Source organism: Hemiscyllium ocellatum, chromosome 25 (assembly GCF_020745735.1).
Source record: "Hemiscyllium ocellatum isolate sHemOce1 chromosome 25, sHemOce1.pat.X.cur, whole genome shotgun sequence".
In the NCBI taxonomy this organism is placed as follows: domain Eukaryota; kingdom Metazoa; phylum Chordata; class Chondrichthyes; order Orectolobiformes; family Hemiscylliidae; genus Hemiscyllium; species Hemiscyllium ocellatum.
Window position 1 is genome coordinate 39,019,649 of NC_083425.1, and position 26,535 is coordinate 39,046,183.

At 38.9% G+C, this 26,535-nt stretch overlaps 1 protein-coding gene across 1 annotated transcript; it reads right to left on the reverse strand.

Annotated features, from left to right (window-relative positions):
• Window positions 1–366: 366 nt before the first annotated feature.
• On the reverse strand, window positions 367–25,957 carry LOC132827837 (heparan sulfate glucosamine 3-O-sulfotransferase 3B1-like). The gene is made up of 2 exons (XM_060844585.1): window positions 25,204–25,957; window positions 367–3,082 (listed from the first exon to the last, which is right to left on the reverse strand). The coding sequence occupies exons 1-2, from the start codon at window positions 25,755–25,757 to the stop codon at window positions 2,464–2,466; spliced, it is 1,173 nt and encodes a 390-aa protein (XP_060700568.1). The 5' UTR covers window positions 25,758–25,957; the 3' UTR covers window positions 367–2,463.
• Between the last annotated feature and the right edge of the window lie 578 nt (window positions 25,958–26,535).

A 26,535-nucleotide genomic window follows, 5' to 3' on the forward strand; every position in this document is an offset into this window, starting at 1 on the left:
ATTTTTTTTAACATAGTCATAAACTTCACATACGCTCCCACTTGTAATCTCCATTAAATAACATGACTGTTTTAAAAAAGCAGTACTTTTAAGTTTTCATCACAACTTATTTTTTTAAAAATAAATTGTATACCTTTTTAGTCAGATTCATTCAGGATTTTCTTCTTTGAAATGGACTCAGCATACATCTAAATGTCAGAATGATAAACCTAATTGTCAAATAATTGGACTTTCCCTGTATCTGAAAGATAAAGAGCTACTTAATTATTAAGGCTATGAACATTTTTTTCACATTGAGAAAAAAGAACGAACATCAGTTTGGTAAAATATATTTTATTTGTTTCTTCATAATAAGAAACAGTATGCTTTTGTTCAATATCCTAGAAAGAAACATTTTATCTGTGTAAAATTAATTTTTTGTTGTACATACCACAAAATACTTGATTTACTTTTTTTTACACATTAACTATTCTAAAGTACAATATTATCAGAAGAAATTTGCTAATATCCGTACTTTTGAATGCAGGCTGAATAAAACTCAACCACATTGACTATTACAATAGCTAACCACCATTTCAAGGTATAAATTTACCCTTCGGAAGACAATGGATTGGATATGCTGTCATGTTACACATTGGGCAGAACTGAACAGATATGTGATTCATTTTTATGGCAAAACTGCTATAGAGCACTTTGCTGCTGCCTCAGTGCATTAGACATCATAGCATGTTACAAATAGCTTCCATTTTGTACACGAACAATTGTAGTTACTGAAAGGTGGTACCTTGGACGAGATTTTCTGCTTTTAAAAGCAAAAATGACTTTACTTTCAAAAGACAAAAACCTGAAGCTATGGGTTTAAACAGGATACCATGCAAAGTGAGAACCTTAACAAAAAACAAAATTTTAAAAAATGTGAAAAATTGTGCTTTGTTCATTAACAAAAATTCTAACTAACCTTACTAGATCAGTGTGGTTGTAGGCTAAATAGCAAACATGTTGATTGAAGCTCACCTTTCTTTAAAAAAGGCAGCATATTGTTCATAGCTCAACACAGAAATGGGTTTGAATAACATCATTGCAGATCTCATCATCATGATTGTTGTGGTTTTGATTTCTTGCTCAAGGCTTGAAACGGCACTATGATCCAGTGAAGATTTGAAAATAGTCAAATCCCACAGGAACACATAATAAGTCATGCTTTCATACAGGCTGTCCTCCTGCTTCATATTTTACTACTTTTGAAATATGCAGACACAATTTGTGTTGAGTTTCAAGCCATTTTACTTGCACAATCCTTTTTCTGCACAAATCAATATTTAGATTTGAACTAACTGGTTCAGGCAGCAATATGACATGCTGCATTTTGAATTAAGGGCATCACTTCTCCCTGTTATTTCATAACCATGTTTCATTTTCAGAATTCAATTAATATTTCTGCAACAACAAGTAGAATAATGAAGTTAACTATGTAATGACACCATGGAGATGTGAGTGCCTGCAGGATTACAGATGGCCTCTGAAAGTACTAGACAACTCAATTTTTACAGTAATCATACAAAGCCATTTATGGCAGTCTCACTGCTGGTCATCATCAAATGATTGTAACTATTTTTCCTGTCATAGGGGTTATGGGTATTAGGGTTAAAGAGATGAGGAAAATGTTCAATCCAGAGGTCAAAACCCAAATGATCAAATTTAACAATATGAATATCTAAATAAAATAGGGAGTGGAAAAATGTCTTGCCAACTTTAGCCATAAGTTGATGAGGAGGAAGACAGGGCAGTTCAGGCATATTTGGAATCAGTATGGGCATCTCAATTTGCACCAACTCTGCAGAGTGATGAGCTAATCTAGTGTTATGCTGTGGACTGAACATGATTAACCAAAGAAGACAAAACAAGGACTCATGCAGCAAGATACTGGTAATTTGTTGTTCATTAGAGGACTTAAATACATTTGTTATAACTAATGATTTTAAACAAGATATGGCGACAGGTTGAATATTTTCCCCTTCTTGTTGTTAATAGGCAAACAAGATTTTATGTTCAACAGTTATGTGCAGCTTCTGCACTGACTTGTACCATCTGACCACATTTTGTTTTTTTTGGCATACTCACAGCAAGAACATTCTGCATGAAGCCAATGTAGACAGGCAAGGAGACAAATGCTCAGTTGTTAGACCCTACGAACACTGAATACCCGTAACAAAAAGTTGTGCTTTTGGATAGTAAATCTTAAAAATCGATGAATGACAGCACCATCAATGAGCAATGTAAGTAAAAACTGGAATGTTAGAAGATATGGGCTGATCTATGTACAGTGTGGTTAGGCAGCTTAGTGAATTAATTGCTTAAGAATTAAAAATAAATTATTATAAAATAGATTTCTGTACAAGTTACATATATATATAGCAATAAATTCACATGTCTTTTTTGTAATTACATGAGGTTAAATTGACCTTAGTCCCAGCCAAAATTCTGTCCTGTCATTTGGTAAAACTTCATGTTGAAAGGCCGGTAAAAGTCTCTCAGCCTCTGGACCACCTCTGAGTCAATGTTGGGATGCGTTCTGCCTTTAGTTTTGCCCAGACAGTGGGGCTTGCTGCTGCCCTCTGGCTTCTTCAAGCAGGGGAAGCCCTTCGTCTTGTTGAAATAGAAATGTTTGTCAGTGATGATTCTCTTCAGACCCAGAAAGTCTTGTACTTTGCCTAATTCTCCGGCTGGGTCACTGATCAGCCTCTCACCACTCACAAACAGAATCTGATGCATTGGGAAGTACTGTAGCCAATTCTCCAGGTGCTTGGCATAGATGCCAATCTGAATAGCACTCCATGAGGTGTCGATCAGGCCTGTAGTCCTATTTTTGAAGGTCAGGCTCTCAAAACTGGGGATATCCGGTTTCTTTGAGAGAGTTTGGGTATAGTCAGAAATCGCCCGTGTGACAGGATCCCGAACCACCACTATAAGCTTGGCATCCTTGGACATTGCATAGATTCGGGCAGCTACCTCTTTTGTAACGAAGTAACTTGGTGTTTTCTCCATGGTGATTTGTCCATCCAGTGTTCTAGGCATCAGATCCCTAAGTAAAAAGAAAGATACTTGAATGAAGAGAACCATTTCAAAAATAACTCTAGGTTAAAAACGTCACAAAATCATTATAAAAAATGCCTGGCAAATGTAATTATGTAGAATATATGCAGTGCTGCTAATACAGCCTTGTGGCTTGACAGTTGATTCTTCTTAGCCTCAAAAACTGCACTTGCTGGTTCCTCAATGGAAATAAACTAGTGTTAATAGAAACAGCCATACACTTAACTCAAGCAAAAGGGATTCTAGGCTAAATTGCCTGGGAAGGGGGAAGGAGGATGAGTAGATAGACCTTCTTTACAACTTTGATGGACTTGCATATTGAATTATGCAGGCTGTTTAAAAAAGAGTAAAGCATTCAAAGTGCCCAATCCAAAATGTCCCCCATGATATTTGCTACGTATGGTGAGAACTATTTGCAGTGTTTTTGAATTGTCAGAAAATCCTTGGTTTTAAAACATTCACATGATATTCAAAGATATAAAACACCTTAAAATCAGAATGCTGTTGTGACATTCAGCATTGAGAATAACATATTATTCCAACCAACAGTGATTGCAGCAGTTCAACAAAAAAAAATCCATAGGGATTTAAATTATGTTCCCTAAAACTGTTGCCCATGTTTAGACGGCTGTAGCTTTCTGATCTGCTCAAAACAGAAACTTGAGTATTTGAGCATAAACGTTTTGCCATTTTAAATAACTTTTAAATACATTTCTACAATAAAACAATGATTGTTAGCATATACTGTCGGAAGTAGATGGTTTCCACTCGCATTTCATACATATTGCCAAACCAATAAGACAGTTTGATTCTGTTTAGAATAACTTCTAATAATTTTTTGGTGGGACAACCATATAATAAATAAACATTTTTTGTTAAAATAAATAAAATCCAACTTCTGGAAATGTTACGCTGCACGGGGCAAGAGGGCATGTTTATTCATGTTGTATGTGTCACTGCTGAATGTACTAGAACTTACTGTGAGAACGTTTACAAGTGACCGTGAAGATGACTCACATTATCTTACATGGCTATGATACATGAACATTTGTCTCACTTGGAGCAATAAGCTAGACAGTCACCTCAGTTACAACATTAACCGAGACAGGCAACATGACTAGTATGTTAGTCAACTGATCTATGAACAATTTATCAAGCCAATTAAATCCTAAGGCATGAGAACATTTTAAATATGCGGCTTCCCACAGTTCATGACCACTGAGAAGGACAACGCTATCAACTCCAGGTTTCTTGCCAAGTCACACTCGCCTTGGATATGATGTGGAGGAGCCGGTGTTGGACTGGGGTGTACAAAGTTAAAAATCACACAATACCAGGTTATAGTCCAACAGGTTGATTTGAAAGCACTAGCTTTCGGAGCACTGCTCCTTCATCAGGTGGCTGTGGATTATAAGATTGTAAGACACAGAATTTATATTCTGAATAATGATACCTCCTCCTTTATCTGCTGGTTTGATGACAATGTTGTGATTGGTTATGAGAGCACGGATAGTGTTGCATTGTGATCGGGTGATATTTTGCTCTACCTTGTGAGTGCAGCTGATTTTTGCTGTAAATTCAGTGTCTTACAATCTTATATTCCATAACTGCCTGATAAAGGAGCAGTGCTCCGAAAGCTTGTGCTTCCAAATAAACGTGTTGGACTATAGCCTGGTGTTGTGTGATTTTTAACATTGCCTGGGACATATATGCTTGGAATTTTCACAGGGGCTTTCTGCTGGTAAATTATTGAAACCTGATGAGGAAAGGTAGAAATGGAATTTTAAACCAGAATTTTCTCTGATTTTTAACCAGAATCACAGCAGAAATCTACATAGAAATTCAGATTCAGACTATCTGTATTCATTATTTCTGGATCAAATTCCTAGAATTACTTGTTGAAAACCTTCAGGAAACACCATCAATACAAGGACTGCAGCAGTTTAGAGGAGAAAGCACACCACAACCTTTTCAGAGCAATACTTACACACATACCTCTTACTAAAAAGTTCTGATGCTGTTAAGTATATTTCGATCAGAATGCCTATTAATGGGAAAGGCAATTGGAATGAAATTTTGGGGAATTTACAAATTTCTTGCAGCTGGACTTAAACACAATGTCAAGTATTCATGATTCAGTTATTTAGTCTGATTCTATTAAAAATAAATTCACCATCCCTCTTAAGTTGACAAACCATTTGTATCTATCAATTGAAGTGAGTAATGTAAACAAGAGGGGAACATAGCACCAATAAGACATAATAACCAGAGACTTAATTCAATCAACTTTGAATTAAGAATGGTAGACTGCACATCTTGATTCCCAAAATTTATAAACTTACTTCAAGATAATTTATATTATTAGTTAGAATGAGAGCAACCAATGAAATATATTTTAATGGGGTAATTATGATTTGTCTATCAGACAATTTATATTGCATTTGTTAGCCTCTTAAGAATTCTGTTTAGGGACTCATTCATATTAGTACCTTTCAAGAACAGTCTCATAATTTAATGAAGATTTCTTTAGGAATTAAAGGCAATTCTATGAATACCTGGATATGTGTCTTAAGTAAAATACTCAATTTGCATAATTTGCCCATTAGCTACAACATTTGGACTCAATCAACATAAGGCCACAAGGCTTGATAGAACAAAAATTCAAAGTCTGTGATGCAATACAAAATGAGTGTTAAGTGCTGAACCTTTAAAAACTTGAGACGGGCAACAAAGATAGACAAAAGCTGTCATTTCATAATCCAGTCTTCCAACTTCCTTGGAAACTTTTTCTGTGCAGAGAGGTACTGTGCTAATCTGCTAATGTTTCTCAGAGGAACCTTCACTGACGATTGTCAACTGGATAGTATAGGGGACTGGCAAAGTTTCCTTTTTGTTTTCAGCTGTAACCAGTCCTCACTATGATGGGAATATAGTTCAGTGCCTACATAAAGTTTACAGACATATTCGTATTATTATAAAAGAATTATCAAGGTAGCTAATATAAAAGCTATTTAACTCGACTATTGATAATACTCTCAGGAACAAAGTAGGAAAGCAGCAATTGGGGTTCAGTGAGCTTATTTCCATCAATCAGTTTTTTTTTAAATGTTATGTTCTTCGTGCATTTGACTAGTGGTAAATACAATCATTTTAACAGGAATATAATTCTTAAATTTGTACTAATTAAAGGAAGCCGAACTTTAGCAAGCAGCAGATCACTAAGAAATAGTCTATCTGGATAATATTTAAATGAACATAGATAAGATTTATCCAATTTTTGTTAATTAGTCCACTTGGTCAAGTTGAATTATAAGATAATGTGTACAAAATCAGGACAACTGTAATTTTCTGAACAGATTCCAAAATGAAGAGGAATAAAGTATTGGAGAAAGTATTGCCAATGATTAGGCAACATTAGATAGGTTTTCAGTGTTGATGGAAAAGCTATCAAATATCTGGAAGAATTGCAATCTATTTATTTATTCATATTTCAGGTTATAGTGTTGATCTATTCAAGAGTATTCATTATACCTTCCTCAAAAATAGTATGATCAGCTATTTAAAGTATTGGAATTTAGATTCAGGGTTCCATTTCCACCCACAAATTTATTGTGTTTATATTCCATGTAAGATGCCTTAAAACATCTAAGGGAATGTTTTCATGCTGAAGGCTTGCTTGAACAGGAAGGGTTTTATCAAAACATACAACTTAATTTAAAGACTCTTACACAATCATTGTATTAGTACTAGTATAAGTCACATGTCTTCTCATTCAGCTGTTACTTAATCCACATTATTGTGCAAGAGTTTCAGATTGTCAGCAAATTTGTGATTGACACAAATTAACTGCAAACAGGCAATGCAAAATCATTTGGACATTGTACCAAGTGCAGTACAATTCCAAGGACAATACAGTAAAATCTCCAAAACAGCTTCCATTGGCTCTTCTGTGGTATAAAAATTAACCTGGCATTTTAGTACTATATATGATTGGGGTTAGCAGTATGGCGTAGACCTTCTGACTTACTGTGGCACCAGAAAGTGAGCTTAATTAAATAACCAGATACATATTCTAACTTTTCTTATTTTTGTGAGGCTTAACAATAAGATCAAGATGGAACTCTGAAAAGCAGGAAGATACAGCATGATCAAATAGCCACAAAGTACAGGAATATTCATGTTCCTTTGCAGCTATCATCAAATATATTCACTCTTCAATACATTTATAAAGAACCAGGGATTGTGTATTGCTTATGGTTGATTTACCAATAAGCTATAAAGAATTTTTATGGAGTTTTCAGCATAATATTACAAACTATTCTATGTGCCATTCACAGAGCTTGACAACTAATCCTGTTACTGAGCAGAAATAGATACAGCAGTTCTGGTGAAAGGGTACACATTTTTTTCGTAAGAATCCTACTTTAAAATTTGGATAGGATCCATTTTAAACACAATGTTCATTTTGATTTAACATTTGCAAAGAAATTAAAATAAACATTGACAGCAAGAATGTTAACTGTTGTGTAAAATTTGGAGAAAGTATGTAGTCAATAATATGTTTTGTTGTGATTTCAATGGTTTCAAAGCAACAAGAGACTATGAAGTCTGATTCACTATTAGATGAAAAGGAAGACACCATCAATATGATTTATATGGTGTAGGTATTCAGAGATTTCATCAGCAAATAGATGTTCTTTCACATTACTTCAGTTCTGCTTTCATGTCTTTTGTTTGTTTCATTTACTTTTCAATTTCAGCACACAAAGCTAGAAGATCTGCTACAGGAAGCAAGCCAGAGACCTCCCTATTCTCTTTTATTCTTGGAGTAGCCTACCTGGTTCCAACAACAATTGTTAGGTAGAGTAGCCTTATCATCTATCTAACAAGTGTCATGCACCAGTCAGAATGTTAAAATGTTGTACTGCTGTTTTGAAGGTGCCCTTAAACTAACCAAACATCAAAAGACAATCTTCATGATCCATGAACAAAGGTTCAAGTAAACTAAATGGTTGACTACAACAAACCATGATTCCCTGAATACAGACTCCTGATTGTAGCTTGAATCAGCTGAACAGAAAATGTTCATCTGCAGATCTCCCTATGGTTTAGCCGCCAAACCATCTTGTTGACCATTGAAATGTCAGCAATATTAAAAAAGGAAGCAATTAGAATTCTTAACAACCCAGTTAATACTGAGTGAATGTTCAGCCATTTTAGTTTGCTGTAAACCATCAAGAATTAAATCAGTTACTCAATGGAAGAAGAGTCTGCGGTAATCCAGACCTAGTTATTTTGCAATGGAAAACAATCCTGCTACACCATTGCACAAAGGTTCAGAAGCATACACACTATTTGTGACACCAAGTTTCACAACCATAGCTTTGGACTAAATTATAAAAGGTGCCAGGTACTGGCAAAGCAATGAAGTTCTTGCATCATTGATTGTGACGTCAAGTCTCCTGAAAGACAATTTACCATGCCAATACTTTCTGAAAAAGATCCTATATTTTATTTCATGTTGATACTTCAACCAACATGCAAACAAAATTCTGAAAATTAAAATCATTTTCATTTAGATTCCTATTTTTACCCAAATCCTTGAAATCATTGATGGTGTAATGTAGAAGAATATTATCAATTCATCCATGTCATTACAACTGAACCAAGAATTTTTTCAAATATGTCATTTTCCTTTCAAAAGGTGCCATTATGAACATTACTGCAAATGTGTTGCTGGTCAAAGCACAGCAGGCCAGGCAGCATCTCAGGAATAGAGAATTCGACGTTTCGAGCATAAGCCCTTCATCAGGAATAAGAGAGAGAGAGAGCCAAGCAGGCTAAGATATAGGGTAGGTAGGAGGGACTAGGGGGAGGGGCGATGGAGGTGGGATAGGTGGAAGGAGGTCAAGGTGAGGGTGATAGGCCGGAGTGGGGTGGGGGCGGAGAGGTCAGGAGAGGATTGCAGGTTAGGAGGGCGGTAACATTAACTCACTTAAAAATTTACAATACAATTTTGCTGTATGGCTAGGCAGTCAAAAAGGGTCTATTCTGTTCTTCCACTCCAATAGAAAATTGACACCCAATTAAAAAAGAACTTTGATTTACACTAAATTCTTGTTAACAGTAAGCTTCCTTCACTAATATATGCTCCAAATACATATTATGAAATAATAGAATTAAAGGGAAACTTGTCCTTTTTACATATATTTTGTACTGAAAAGTGATGACAACAATCACATGGTTGCCAAATAAGAAACTCTCCAGTCACAAGGTATGGTTACATAAAAGTACAGCATGTTAAAGCTTGTTCCAGGAAGAATCTGCAATACTTGAATATGCTGTGATGAACTACTGTATCAATTCAATTAAGATAGATTACCCTTTCTAGATCCTGCTGTACTCAACTTGTACAGTCTTGTTAAACCTAGGAACACCTGTGCTTTTCATTTATGTGCACTGATATTATGTTAAGTGCATTTAATTACACATTCACATTACTTCCCTAGTTGAAAGCAGGGCAGAGGAATTCTTGAGAGGCAATAGCATTAGAAGCGCACGTATTATGGGTCCACATGGTCACCACTTAAAATGTTACAAGTACAGAAACACATTCCCTCTCTTTTGATATCAGGCATCAAGGTCCAAAGGGGTTTGGTTGGAATAGTAACACCATGTAAACAGGAGAGGGTTACTGCAACAATGCCAAATGGCAACATGCTCAGATTTTATCTTTCTCCTCATCTGAGAAATATATAGGTCTCCATGGAATGAGTGAACATGGTTTGGTGTAAAGTATGTTGGGGAAAACACCTGACACACATCTATCCTACCACTCCATGATTCAATCAATCTCTGTTCTAGTACAAGGCACCATGCACACATGCGCTATTACTTGAATTTCCTGCACACTTCTTTGCAAAAAACTCACCAGTTGCGAGGTTGCAATCCACAAATGAAAGTGAATGTAATGAGTTTGGATTTCTACTTTGTTATTCTGAGGTGAAGTAAACTGTAGTTCCTTTAAGTTACAAGAGGATTAAATGAGAATTACTCTCCACAATGTTGGTCACTCACTGACACATTTGCAAAGCCTATCAGGGATTCTAGAAATCATTACTTTTATTGAGGTCCAAAAATGTTAAAAGCAGTCAAATGAACCATTGTCTGTTTATTGATGTAAACAGTTGTATTTTAAACATTGACAGGCCATTTCCTCAAGTTAATGTGCTTAATTGAAAGTTTCAAGGAGTTTTTAGGTCAATGCATTGAAGGAGGAATCTGTCACAATCTACAAATGATGACTTGTAATAGAGTTCAAAAATCCATATTCTATTCACCACTGGAAAGGACCTTCTGTTTTCCGATTGTGATGTGCCTTGCTGTATTTCAGAGGAAATCACTGAAGCATTTCTGAGGGGAATGTCATGTCAGTGTTGTCCATTCTTGCCTAGGCTGCTAGACAGAATGCCATATGTAACCATCCTAAGGGGAAGGAGGAGGAAATAACTGCTTTGGGTTTCTCATGTATTTGAAAATTATACCATGTGCTATGCAGAAGGTGCAGACAAAGCCGCTTTTTGCACAAACAAGTTTTGCTTCTCTCCATTCCCACTAACTGAAGAATGCAAAATGGCAAGCAGCTTCACAAAAATGGGGAAGTGGGATGAAATAGAAACCATTAAAGGATATTCTTTTTGTTGAAGAATCTTAAGGAAAATGGAAGTACAAATGTAAAATGGTAAGTACTGGTGAATGTTCTGCTTAATTTTAAAAGAAAATGAACAAGTAGAATAAAATTGTAGCCCAGCTCATACCAGAACTAAAAGACTGATTTTGCATGTTATATCAAAAACATTCACTTAGCAGTGACTTTTAAAGATGAGACGATTAATCTATTTACTCTAGTCTCTTGTCAGAGATGTCAGTAACCTGTTACTGGCCCATCGTATCACTGAGTGAAAAACAGTAGCATATCAGAACTATAACAGTTAGGGGCCTCACTTAGAATTAAGTTTTTAACACTCTTTAAAAATAGGTTACGTTTATAGCACTAGATAAACCTTTCAGCAGGTATCCACTACCTTCGAAGGCTACAATGTGCTGGTCATGCGACACATTTGAGAACAATGTTCAATTGACACTTGCTGAAATTTGATCTGCTAAAGCACAATCTAGCTGCTCCAAATAATGTGGTAAACAGTGCAGTGTAACACCTTGTTGCTTTGTCCTGTGGAGCTGAGTGGGAGGACATCTGCTTTCTAAAATGTGCACATTATTGTGTAGAGAGCGATTCCATAATACATGTTGCACATTAACAAAAACTCACTAGTCAACTGCAATTAATCCACAACTTTTTCTGTGGCCTATATTTAACAGAGAGTGTTAAGTAAGTTTCCATAACTTAAACCAACTTATTCCTATTTCTCAAATAGTTTTTTTTCTGATATTTTCTGAAAGTGAATTTCAGAAGTAACAGATTGGCAGCTACCCTCCTTAATTTTAGTTTTATTATCTTCACTCCAAAAAGTTTTGTACAGTAACTTAGAGGAATCAATTGAAGTGGAAAAAAAAATAATTGGGTAAAATATTTCCTTCTATTTGGCAACTTTTAACAGCATCCTGCACAAATGAACAGCTCAGAAACTGGTCACTTCTTGCTTCCAATGCATAGTTGAAAGATACCAATTCAGACCAGTGTCATCAAAAAGGCAGAAACTAATACACAAATAACATATATGGTATGACTTCATTTGTTGACATCCTTTAGCATGTTAACTTACTTTATATCAGCACATTAGCCTCAAGACAGGAATTGCAATTGAAGTGTATCCAGAGCAGAACTTGATGTTTCTTGAACTTGGGTACCGAACTCAACATTACAAGGTTTAATGGAATAATTTGCAGTCAATCACCTAGGTAGTTTCCCTGCATAATACTGGTGAAAAGTTACTGATTTGATCAAAATAATTTTAAATCAACAAAAGGTCAGAGTATTACAATCCATTTCCTGCTGTGAAAGCCTTATAGATACAGTTAATTGCTCTGAGTTTTCATGGTAATAGCTAGCTGTAACTAATTGTTTGAAGTGGTGAATCTCGGTGCCATATTCATTTATGATCCATTGACACTTTGTGTACCATATTGTTGGAATTGCAACCAAATGCATTGATAATTAAATCTAACCAGCAAGTTTCAAACTTCCCCCAGCTGTATTATGTGAGCATGAAAATAGTCAAATTATTTTAATCATTGAAGATCAGAGTTAATTATCTCCTTTCAGACATAACTTTACAGATGCTATGTCTCAGACTGTTTCAGCTTTCTTGAGTCCAGCCTGGATTATATTTGGAACGGGTAGGAGTAGAAAGTTCTGGAGAATTTGCCTCACAAGATGGAAGCAAATTACATTAGTCATTACATTCACATGACAAGGAACAATTACGCCTTTATTAGGTGTACACAGCTACTCCCCAATTTTGTCATATATTCAGGCTAGCCTCCTGATATAGGTAAAAGCACATTGAACATCCAAAATACCACATTAAACGTCTATTTAAGACACCATTTCAAACTAGTCATTCACATTACAGAACAGGTGCCAGCTTTCCAGTCTTCTTTAAAGAGACAAGTGGTAGCCACTCTTAAAAAGATACTTAAGAGTTTATTCCTTAGCCTGTGAAACTGGAAACCACAGGAAATCTGCTTCTACCTCCAAAAGAACTGCTGCCCAGCTTTATCCTTTCCAGGTTACTTTCACTACATACCCCTTTCCTTCAACTGCACCCCACTCCTTCAAGACCTCAGCTATGAGTCAGTTTGGGATCATTACTGCCTGAATTCCTAATCCAGCGAGCAGCTTTGGGACCCTGAAGTTGTGCCACAGTGCACAAGAGTTAGGGAGTAGAGGCCCATGTTTAGTTAATCCTGGCTGCACATCGTTGGGTGTCCATTCAAGCTATGGCATCTATTCTGTGCCAGTTTCGAACACTGCACAATTGTCAGGCTCTGTATTTGAAAGAAGTTCAAAAAGTATTATCTTTCTATTGAATGTTCCATATTTTATATACGCCACGACATTCTGTTCGTTCATTGGGAAGAGCTTAAGGCATTGCGCCACTGTTCAGTAATGCGCTTTTATCCGGCTCTGACCCATTACCAGCAATGGAAAATATGATAGCATGATACTAAAGATGGCAGCAGATAAAACAATTTGTGTAGCAGCCGCAATCATTTTGGTAAGAATGTCACAGCTGTTCAGTTTTTTTGCTTATATTCTGGTAGATGTCTTACCCTGGAGTGTTGCAACTTCCACATCAAGCTGGAGTTTGGAAATCCCCAGGCCCGTGCAAAATCTTCCACATGTGTAGAATGATACAGTTACATCCTGGATTGTCATAGCCACTGTATCTCATGCTTAGAAAGTGGGAGAAATATTGCAAAGTCTGTGGGATATTTTGAATACTGGTCAAACTACGCAAACATCATAAGTCAGAGGGAGCACTGACATTCAGATTCTGCTGTTTAACAAGGAGAACCAAAATTATTCTCTGTACTGTTTCTTTGCTTGACTGGATTGCCCTGGAGAAGCAACCAAATACAATCACATGTTTCTGGCTGCCCAATTGCACAATTGTTAAATGCTGAAAGAGATACACTGATCCAAAAAAAACATTAATAGCTCATCATATCTTCAATACCACATAATTTGTAGTTAATGACAAGCATCATTAACCAAATCAGTCATTACATAACCAACAAGTATTAGTGAAAATCAATTGAAAGCTTCTTGTCTGAGCCTAACTAAAACAGTGACCATATCATTTCATCGAAAGGAAGTTCAACTGTTCTTCAATGTGACTGTGATATTTGAGACTATTTCTGCCATAAAATTAGTGAGAACTAATTATCCACATGGTTGAAGTTTCAATAGCAATATTTTCCTCGAGAAACATCAATCTCTACACAAATTACTTTTATCAACTGAAGATTGTCATGTGAAGAGGCCTGCATGTGTCAGATACGTTTGTAACTTTACAGCCAAAATCAGCATGCATCAACTTCTATATAGAATGATACAAGCTGTTTCTGCCAAGTCTGTGCCCCCTTGATGAATTGATGGGTTGCTGGAGCATTAAGAGTTAATAATTGATACAAGTCTAATGAAAGTAGTTAATGCCAATTGCATTCATTGCCCTTGGTGTTTCTTTCTCCCCTTCTTAAATTTTGTCAACAAACATTATTGCAGGCCCACATACTAGTAACGTAAGTGATCAACAAACAATTTTGAAACTCAAAAAATCCTTCTGTTTGGTCAAAAGCAAAACAAATCAAATGTTGAGCATCAAACCTTCAGATCAACTGGGTAATTTTGATACAGCTGACTTCAGCTACAAGGGAAAGCAAACCTTATTAACGAAGAGGGAATAAGTATTGACAGAAGTTTGATAAGAGGGGCTGTTTGAATGGTCATGAACAATAATTGGCAGTACAGCATGTGTGGAAAGCTTACTGCCAACATGGGTGTTTGACATGAAGTTCCTGTTGGACTGAACTGCTTTTGTTTCCACCTTCAGCAGGAGATTCCTATCTCACTCAGCCATGTTTTCCCAACTGTTGTGGCCACATTCAGTGGTGGCCAGCAGGGGCCAGGCCACCCCAGTAGCCTCACTCCTCCCCTCTCCCCATGCCCCCCTTACAATTAGTCTCTGTAATTCAGAGTGAAAACAATCCCCGGCTTCTCAGTGCAAGATGAAAGGAATTTGTGCAGCAGAAGTAATTTCACTGCTGTGAACAGGCCACTCCAGGCATTGTGTCCAGTTAAGGAGTTGGAACGGGATTGGCTGGAAGGGATTGCCATGTGATTCTGCTGCTACCTACTGTTTTTATGGTGCTTAGGTAGAGCTTGTTGGGATAATAGTGACAAAAGAATACAGGACAGAAAGTAATCTTTTAATGCACAGAGGAAAGTGTTTTATTTATACAACACCAGTTCCTTCACTGCATTCAAACCTAATTGCACTTTCTTCATGCTGAACAATTTCTAAAGGAATCCATTGTCCCTTGCTTCACAGTGGGCTAATTAACTAAAAGCCTTAAACAAGTATGTTTTATAGTTTGAGATCACAGGTTGGACACTATATAAAATCACATCTACAATCAGTACGTAAAAGGGGTTGAGTTGCCTAGTGTTCTGAAATCAAACAGAAAAGGGAGCAAAATAAACTATCACAATTCTCATTTGGATCTTTACAATCTTATACTTTTAATTTTCCAAACATAAAAACTTTTTGTTAACAAATGAAGTTAAAAGATATGAAATAGAAGCCAGATTTTCCTTTTAAATAAACATCAGCTAATTCTGTATCTCAACAGCTCTGCACATCCATAACATCACTTTAAAAAAATGAGATTGATACTCAAAGTCAAAATTAACATGCATCGAGTAAGTTACTATTGGCTTTTCTCAGTTTGGTACATTTCAGATGAATATGTTCTGGCAGAATCCTTCTACAATATTTAATAGAAAAGATTAAACTTATTCAACAGAGCAAGAGAACAGTTGCTTCTTAAACTAAATGCACTCAATCTGCTTCTAACTAACAACCAGGACAGCTTTGGCATGCTGCAACCCCTCAATGCTTTTTAATGCAAAGTTATTTCCGAAGGGAAAGAAGTGATGTGTAACCTAACATTAAACCTGTCTAGCCTTAAAGTCTATTCAGAGCAGCTAAGTTGGCAGTCAAGCAACTAAAGAGAAAACAAGGTTTAGTTACTTTGTTCTTTAAACTACAGGATATTAGCCTGACCTTTCCCAGAGTGCTGCTGGTCCAGTTGTCCATTAAAAAAGAATCCAGAATGTAAGGCTAATGAGGCATTTGGGTCAAGAGCCTGCAAACCAGGGAAACAATCAGGGTCAAACACTCGAGTAACACTTTAAAAAAGTCTTCAGTGGGTGTGCAACACAGACAGAAATGCAGAACAAGATAAACAAAAAAATAGCAGCGACAATCATGTCTTTAGTCCAAAAAGATCCTTTGTCTCAGAGATTGACTGAATGACACAAACTTGCACATCAACAGAAAATTGAGATAATGTACTATTTTATGTTATTAGTTTTTAGTTGTATTTCAATACTCTGTTGATTCCAATATCTGCACAGCCACTTACTTGTTCAATGATCTTACTAATGTAAGAGCCAATAATTCTTGCTTATATATACATGCAGTTTTTAATGCAATTCAATTTGATTAAATATAATTGAGACTCTATAAAATCTGGAAAAGTTTAACTGAAGTACCTGGGGTACAATGTTATTAAATTCCTCTAAACTTTTACTTAAAATCAAATGGGCATTTTTGTATTAACAGGTTTACCTATAACTGACTACTCACATTCATATGTTTAAGCAACTTAAGCATAAGAATCATCAATCAACTAATTTACAAACTTCACACACTGGAGAGACCAATTGCTGGAAAAATACTTACATTAAAGCTTATTAAGGGACAACAATGCAATGATTGAAACTTTGTATTACAAATGACCTGAATTATGAGGGTAATTTCACTATATCATACGAGACCACAACAATCACTGTAAGAAGAATGCTAGAATTACAGAGTCCATTGCAGTGACAATATTATGGCATTAACAGTGTATTTTGTCCTTTTTTTGACGTGAAGAAAGGTTGAGACAGAGGTGATGAGCAGTCTATTCAAAGCCAATAGAGTAAAAAATTTGCGAGGTCTTGGGTTTTTTAAAAGTTGAAACAATAGAAGCTGCCTGAATGGGTGGGGTCAGGTTCCCACAGAACCAGGAGTTTTAGTTTTTGTCAAGGTTATGTCTATGGGGTTTTATTAAATTGGAACAGTTCAATGATAATTGTTAAGACATAGATATTATTTTTAAGCATTTCTATAAAGTTGCAGTTAAGCCAATTCTTTTCTATTTTTTATTCCGACTGTATTTTAGCTGTTAATGCAAAAATAAAGTGGGGCTTGCTTAAAGTCAAGTAGTTTGACCAATCAATTGCATCTGGAAAGCAATGCCTTACACTAACCTTTAAAATAAGAAATCATTTAAAGTCTAGGCTATCTTCTCAATATGTGATGAGGGGATTGGGTCTGATCCATAACACACCAATGATAATTACAAAGTGAATGTGAAGAAAAATGTATTATTGTGGGAACCTGTAAAGCAACATTAGTGTAGCTCTGACTGATGGATTTCCTGGTACTGTACAAACTTTAAAGACTCAGTCAGTTTCAGTGTGACGGCCTAAGGGAATATTCAGGACTGTGGCATTAGGGAAATTAAAAATTACTGCCAAACACCTAATAAATCATTGACATGTGGATAACGTAAAGACTCATTCTTCTAGTTACACTATTTTTTTTCTGCTACTTACACAAGCTCACAGATTCCCAGTCATCTCTGTCCAGTTGATAAACTGATTGTCAATTGTAAGGTTTCAGATTGATAGTCACAAATTATCTTCCAAAGGAATCCTGAAGGTTTTGAAAATCCCTTTGTATTTGATTAACTCATTTGTGCAACCCTTTCCCTTAACAATATAAACATCAATATGCAGTTCAGTGCATCATTAATTAGATACAAGAACTTTTAGGTAAGATATTAATCAGAATTGGTGTACTTGATTCTCTTGTCTGATTGGCCAAGTTAGGTTTTTGATACTGTAATCTAAACTGTAGGATACATTGGTGAAAAATATTTCATGCACTGTGTGGATAGTTAGATGAAAGAAGGCTTGCAACAGGCGGCACTTTATTCAATGGTACATCGAGGTTTACTATCAACTGAAGTTGCCCCTAAAAGTTGTTAAATTAATCACAAATTCTGCTTAACCATTTCTTTTGCAAATTTGTTTTAAGCCAATTCTTGATCTACATGTTTACTTAATCACAAAAGAGAACATTGAGAGATTCTGCACCATTCGATTTGAAATGCTGCAGCTGTCTGAAACAAATTCCCCTGATTTTAAGTAATGTGCAACTTTCACATTTTTTTATGAATAGCTATTGAGAGTGTAACTATTAAGCATTTTGTTGCAATGTCCTTCAGCCTATTTAATTGCAATACAGTTGAAAAAGATTTGAATACTGTGCCAAATGAATAAAAAAGAATGAGACACAGCTTTTTGCTATTAACATTCCAGTGACAAATCCACCACAATTAATGATTCTGTCTCATTAAACAATTTAACATTCTTCAACTGACTGTCCTCATCTTATCTGTAACTTTTAAACCAGTTCATGTCCTGTATTTTACTTTTGTGGCAGCAGAACACTAGTACAGACAGATTAATTAATGATAATTGTAAATATAAAAGCCTCAGTTCCTGTAAAATAAACACTACATTCACCCTGGTACAGATACATTATATACAATTAATTAAACTGACAATATCTTGGCTTTTGCTAGAATGTGCAGATAATTTGAGATGAGCTAATTGCTGTGAAATATTATCCAAATTGAAAATACATTGACTGTATCTTGTGTAATGAACCTCAGCAGATTTTGAGTTGCTCAGTAGCATACATCCACTCACAACAGGAACATTCCCATGTCTTATATTGTGCAATTGTAATTATTGAGTTTAATTCAGAAAATAATGTGCTTAATTAAATTTAAGTCAATTCAAAACAGCAATTTAATGAAACATTTTAATGTACAAAGTAAAATGTTTCCTTTTTTGTATGAACAAATATAAAGCAATTGCTGATTATTTAGGCAGCTATTCAGTAAGAAAGTTATGCCCATTGACCTGTCTTAGTCTGTACTTGCAAAACTCTTATCCAAACGTGTCTTTGTAAATCCCTTGACAACTAATAGCACTTACAGATATAGCTTTTCTAATGGAGAGCTTGACTCCAATACAAAAACATATTGTACGTTCATTCTGTTAACATATACATAGGCAACATATTGCATGTACCAAAATGGGAGGACTTAGGTATGAGGTAGTGTAATTTCACTGTTTTCTAAGCAATACTCTCTCTTGAATTAACTTGATAAAAATATCAAAGTGAACATTAGAAAAATAATTTTGCAAATGTTTGACTCATAAATTCTATCTGAATCATAAATATTCATTGTCAAACTGATTATAATTCAAATCGTCAATGTTTCCCTTTCTCTTTCTCAAGCTTCATTAGACAAGGATGCAAATCTCAATAAAAATCAGCTTTCCTGGCCAAAAATGCACACATACTTCCAGGTTAAAAAAAAAGCCCTTAACACAAAAGTGAAGGTAATATTAAATTAGGTTCAAACAGAAATACTTTGGTCCTGTGATTGTTTGCTGAGGCTAAATTGTATTTTACGCCCCATACACCTTGCTACCCAGTGAAACTCTGGTTTTCCTTTTCCCACTGGACCAGACAATGTTCCTGCTAGTAACTTAAGACCAAGTTGATGTTATGTTCCCGGTCTGGATTACAATAGGATTTTTGGTCACATATATGGATACAGAAAGACTCAGTGTATACACACAATATGCAGAACGTAAATCCCTCAGGAGCAGACGAGTATCAGGTCCAGGGGCAATAAGATTGGCATAATTTGCATAGAGCCCGATTTACGAGTTGTATTTACAAACAGATTCCAATTCGGGGACAGCAGTTGACCTTACTAATTAAACAATGGAACCCTCCTCTCTCGTTTCCTCCTTCCTCTGCTCCATATGCTATGTGACAACCACAGCCACATCTTATCAATTACACCCACCCCTTTCCCACTGGGCATCGATTCTCCCTGTTAAAAATCTGTTGCAGCAAGTGGAGATGGCTGTATGAAAGATGGCCTCTCGGATGCAGCCGCTTCGATCATGTACTTTCAAAATATATATATTTTAAATTATTGGAATCTTTCACCCCTTCAAGAGAAAATGATTTAGACACGAAAAGGCTATCAGCTTAAGAAATGCGCTGTTGCTTAAAAACAAAACATTCGGTAGTTACAGTATTTAGAAAGCCAAAATATATTGGAGACAGATATCAACAACACCGTCTCTATAAAGGCAACAGTGAGAATTAGTTAAATCTGATAGTTTTGCTACAGATATCGTTCATAACGGCCAATAGTGTTTGACAAACTCGGGATAAATGTTACTAACTCCGTGGGTTTAAATTTCAATCGAGTGCTTCGATTTGAACTTATAACGAACGTGCGAGGCTGGTGGCGAGGTAGTTACGCTCTAGGTGGGACAACTGCAGGCTGTTGTTACAAATAGAACAATTTTGTACAGTTGAATAATTACACAGACAGCTCAGAAACCTGAAAATGCAGCAGCGTGTCTGGTAACAGCAATGTCCCTAAGAAATGTGAATCCTCCCGACCAAATGATTAGGCATCGAGTGCAAAGCTGAGCGCAAGAGTGGGATTTATTTGTTGCATCCAGGCTTAATTCGTCCAAAATTAAAACTGGAGCAAAAAGGATCTGTAGACTTGAGTGGGTTTTCTTTTAAATGTAGGTAGCTGGACAAAGATGGGGCAGTTTAAATAGCAAGAGAAACGTGTGGAGAGTTAAGAGCCTAATAGGTCTGGAAGTAAAAGCATGATCTTCGGTGTTGAGTGTGAGTCTTGAGCAGACCACTTGTGGACTGTGAGGTTGAGCCATGGCTCGGCAGCCTGTAGGTGGCAGCAATCAGTCAACCATCTGTCTGGGCAACTCACGGGGCACGGCCAAGGATCTGCCTCGCATCGTCTGATAGCCAGCTATTTTTAATATTGCACAAGGACCCGAGGGTTGAACCCGCGTCCACCCAACCCTCGGAAAGAATTTTTGAAAAGCAGCACTTTCTGCAAAACAAAATGCTTTTAAACTGGGGAGGGGGTGTGGAATGTCTAAGTCAGTTATGAAAATTTTGACACAGTTGTTTACATCCCCAATCCTCCTCCTTTCTGGAGTAAAATACCGCAGCACTCCATCGAGTGACCCGATCAGAGCAAGTATTGAGCTCGAAACACTCAGTCGTTTTTTAAAATAAAATCCAAATGGTTAGGAGAGCCTGTGCTGTTTGGTTATGCTGCGATTTAATGAACCAGCATTTGTTGGCGTTCAGGTTAAGATTTAAACTCGATGGCCGGCGAGATCGGCAATTTAGCCAACCTGCTGAGAGTGCTGAATCATGCCTGTTGGTACATTACAGCGACCCATTGAAATCATCGCTGGGTCCTCATTAACAGCTCACTTCCAGCCAGCTTAATGTGAAGACCAGGTCTGGCCAAGATTACAATTATCTTCCCAAAATAACAAAACAAAACACAGCCGGCGAACTCTTGGCAGAAGGAATTTTGGGGTTTTTTTTGCCACCTCCGTCCTCAATCTTAGAGTTTAAAAAGAAACAACTGTTGCTTGTTGTGACAGTAAACAGAAACAAACTGGTCAACTCTGTTGCAAGTCGCGGAACATCCGCAAAGTCCAAATGGCAATTGCTGATGAGAGGTTGTTGGGTCAGTGACTGCTCCGATCCTGGGCAAGATAATTCAGTGGAATCAGAAAGGAGGGGAGAGGGATGGGGAGACAACGTGAAAACAGATTTTTTTACTCACACTTCATTCACTTTTGTTTAATTACAGTGTCATCTGAACTTTAATTAATAATACATTCCAAGTACTGGTTTATATCTGAATATTGCAAAATGTTCTACTTTATATATTCTCTTTGTAATAAGGAATGGGGATTAATTAGAATCCGTATAAAATAAAACTATCGGTATTCAATATTTTGCAGGGGGTGAAGATTCGGACCAGAGTGTTGTGATTTATTGCCGAATAATTAATGGGAAGGACCGACAGCCTAAATGTTTTCCTCTTGTTTTATTAAAATCCTCTATTTGTTGGACAGCCGGGACTCCCTGGTGTAAAACTAGGAGTTTTGCATCCAGTGAGATGACTAATAATCAGACTTTACTTTCAGGAGGATCTGTACTTGTCAAACACTCCCCCAGGACTCTCCCTGCAGGCTGTTGTAGATTGCGAGCCGGAGCGAAGGGAAGGTGCACACTTTTGGGAATTTATTTTCTTTGCCTCTCGATGCGGTTGGTTAATGTTGACTTTCCCAGTAACAACAAATGGCACCGGCGCAGTTTGCGGCGAGCGTAGAATTCAACGGAACTGCGAGCGGAAGGAGCACAACACTTAAAGCAATTTCTGATGGGGAGAAATTCTGGGCATTCGGTCTGCTTCCTTCGTTTTGTGTAGTGGCCCAGCGAAATACACTCCAGAGGAAGAGAAAAAAAATGAGAATCTATTCCCATTTAAGTTGCCCGTGGTTACAATATTTTAAACTCATTCTAGTAATTATGTGGAAAGTAGGGATGTTTCTCAAATGTTGTTTGTAAAGAGTGTGACAAGTAAAAACAAGGCTGTACACAAGTCAACTATTTCATCCCGCAGCACCCCGCCGAAGGCAGCTTGTCGACTCATTATTTATCAACGTTAAAGGAACTAATATTATGGAATGGCCGACACACGTCTCTCTGGTCACATGTTCTGTGCCGATTGTATCTTTTTCAATTTTCTTTCGAGTTAATAAAGTAAAATCTTCAGAAATCCGCAGGTATACTTTTACTTAAAATCGGATTTTGACGGCTTTTAAACGGTGCAATTCACTATGACGTTGTAATAAATTGCTCGTGGAGTTTAGTGCAATGCTTGGGTGTAAGAATTATAAAAGGCTTGATACCCTGGCTGCGCCAACTCTCAAAAGCGGGGAAATTTGAAGCAGTAAACTTTCTGAATCTCTCCCCGGCTTTTAAGCGGAGAACTATCACAAGGGGAGGGGAGGGGAGAAGAAAAATCCTTGACATCAAAGCCTTCCCTCCCCCCAGGCTTTGGAGACTGAAGACAAGAGAGTTCAGATTAAACCACCAGCGGATTCTGCAAACCCCGAGCCCACTCTGATCTTCGACACCTTCTTCCCTTGCAGACAGACGATGATATTTTGATTTTGTTGAAAAGGAGCGGGACGTTTAACCAGCAGGTGACAAATAAAAACAGCCCTTCCCTCTAGCAGAAGGTCGGAATTGAGATTGTACTGACTGGCTCTGGTCTGTTTGAGAGTCTGCCGCCTCTCTCTCCTTTATTGGCGAGTTAAAAACCATGAAAAAGTGGGGGGGGGGGGGCGGAATTACAACAGTTATGTACACTTCATTCATCTCCAACCCCCACGTGAAAAAAAGTTTCTTTGATTTTGAAAACAAAACATTATTCAATGAGTGTTACACTCTGTGTGATTGGCAATAGTCTACCACCGGACATAAATAATGGGCTGTTGGAAGGGAAACTTGAAAAGACAAGGCAGAGGATCAATCTTCAGCGAGTACAAAATAATTTCCACAATCATTGTCAATCATCCGTGCGAGACGCGTTAAAAATCATCAGTTTGAGTCACTCTGGTGTTTGAGCGGTACCTAACTGAGACAAACTGCTGATGAACCCGAGCTCTCGTTCTGTGGGAGATGGAGAAACGAGGTCACGTTTTAAAATCTGCAGTTGACCGGCAGGTGAGGAGGGGGGCGCCCGGCTGTCTTGGTGCGCTTGGGCGTGTGTTTTAAAATCAGAAGCCCGCACCCTCGACTCACCCAGGCGTTCTGACATCCCATCCGCGGGGAACACTTGGGGCAGAGGGTGTAATTTCTCGCTAAGCTGCAGCCCTGGAAGGGAGCTCAGGCAGCAACCACTGAAATCAGAAACTCGGGCAAGGCACAGCAGCAGGTTCTCTCACAAAGAGGAAGAAACCTCGTTGCCTGCATCCGCTACGTTCCCAGGGTTTGTCTCAGCCAGCCGTTTCCTGGTTTGATGAATGGAAGCTAAAAGACTGCTGGGTTTCACCTTTTGAACCGTCACAATATTCCCCTTCAACAGGCCCACTATGGAGGTCTATAAAAATACAAGCGCCCTGCCCTCAGTTCCCCACAGTTTGAACCTAATGAGTTTTGCACCATAATTTATTTTAATGATCCGTCTCAGCCCCCCGCTTTCCCTCAATACTCGCTGAATGCACTCCCTAGACGCACCGTTCACGAAAGGTCGGTGAACACCATGGGTTGAAGTGTCCGTTTGAAGAAAGTTATAGTACAACTCTTCCACATCTGCAGTCAGTAGATCAGAAAGTGCACGTCCTGAGAGTGTAAGTCAAATTTTAACATTTGATCAGATTTCGCCAAAACCTTGCCTCGCAAGGACGAGGTTGAGGTATAATTTGCTTCAAAGCACCTTGGGGAGTTCTTCAAATTCTCCTGCGCCCCCTCCAGTGCAGAGAAACAGGGAGCACAATATCTCCACCGAACTATCATTAAACACATTTTTTTCTCTGGTACCAACCGACAGAACTCGAGTCGCTGTAAATCAATTCAAATCGTGTTAAAAGTGCACATCCATTTTAAGCCTTCTGCAAGCGACACTGTGAAGATAATGCACACATGTCCTGTAGGGTCCAGTCCGGAAGGCTGAACCTGCCGCTATCCCATTCAGTAAACACCCCCCCCCCCCCACCCCACCCCACCAAACAAAACTCCTGAGCGCGGTGCGAGAGAAATGCCATCGGGGCTGGAAAGGGGGTCTGTCAGATCAGGCGAAGAATAAAGAAAGAGATCCCAGTCAAGTTAAAACCAAAAGAAATCGCGCCTCTACCTAGTGCTCAACACAAGATCTGACACAGATGGAGTCCAATGTTTGGGTGCTTTCTTGCAGGTTGGGGTTTGCACAGACCCGGGGAGGTGCTATCTAAAGGAAGCAAGGATATGCGAGTGTAGTTCACTGCAGACTCTACGGGGAAGGTGTAACAGCCTGTTGCTGCTAGTGGGAATAGACCCCAGACGCATTTACTGCTCACTTTAAAACGCCAGGCAGAAGGTGCCCGCTGAAGTAATCCCAGCGACAACCTCCCAGTAATTACACACACACACACACACACACAGAGCCAACAAGCCAGCTCCCCGCGGGCTGGCACAGACTCGATGGGCTGAATGGACGAGGGACAAGGCTCAGCTGGGATCGACCTGTGTTTCTCCATCACAATCCCCTTTCCAAAACATACAAAATAAAACAAAACTCCGCGCCGGTTTCATGTCAGACACTTACTGATACCACTCCATGCCGTTGGCGTAGTGTCTGTCGAAAAAGTGCGGCTCTGCCCCCACCGCCCGGACGTCGGGATGGACCCGGAGGAATTCGAGTAGCGCCCGGGTGCCTCCCTTCTTCACGCCGATGATGATCGCCTGCGGCAGCTTCTTGGCTCCGTAGCCTCCCAGGTTGATCTCGAAAGGTTTGGGCGAGTGTCCGCTGACGGCCGTGGGGCTCTCCTCGGTCAGTTCGACCCGGTCATCCTGCAGCAGGTCCCGGGAAGCCGACCTGAAGACCAGGCGCTCCCGGGCGGCGGGGAGAAGCGGCTCCTGCTGCTGCCGCCGTGGCTGGGCGCTGAGCTCGGACACACTGCCTACTGCTGACACCTTCAGGCGGCCCGGCTCGCCGCCGCCCTTGGAGAAGCCCAAGCCGGGCACCGAGAAGCAGAGGCCAGCGCAAGAGTAGAAGATGTAGAGCCACAGGACGAGCATGGTGAGCAGCAGCAAAAGTTTCTTTCGGAAGGCGGCCGGGGGAGTGAATTCTGAATGATACCAGCTCAGGCTGCATTCCATGCCGTGTGCAAGCGATTCATGTTTAACCAGGCACAACCTCCTACAGAAAGGGCAACGGGATGATCAAATCCATTTCCATCATCCAGGAACACAGGGAGTAGCGGGCTGCAGACAATCACTGCCTTTGGACTGGCCACATCGTGAAACTCCTGCCTGTGTGTGTCTGTGTGTGTGGGTCTGATCCTCGCTTCTGCTGCTAATTCCCAGGCTCTCTCAGCCTCGCAGCTTCTTTGATATAAAAATGGGAGGGTGGGCGCATAGGAAGCACCGCCCCCCCTTCCCCTGACTGACACCTCTCTTCGCCAACCCAGACCCTTCATCCGTACTCATCAGCTGCACAATGCCCCGGCTACATCCAATAGGAGCCCGGACCGAGCCCGGGGACGGCCACACCGCTCTTCCATTGGCTCCTGGTCCATAAGCTCCACCCCCATCCCGAGCCCATCCCATCCTCAGTCGCAAACCATCAAAGGCCAGCCGCTGAAGTGTTCCTGTGCACCTGGTGGGGAATCCCTCACACCTCTGTTTTTTTACCCTCCACCCCCACCCCCCCCCCCACCCCCACGGGCGATGGGGATTGGCCAAGTTTTGCTCGACCGTCTCTGGTAAACGTTTTCTGCCCCAACTCCAGGCGTGTCCCAGTGAAACCTAGACCCGCCAGTCCCTCCCCAATCCAAGGCTCCTGTGTCAGAACACTTCCTGCTCACTTTCTACCCGCAGCCGGCTCCTTCATCACGCTTCCTCCCCCCCCCCCCCCCCCCGGCCGACTTTTCGCAGC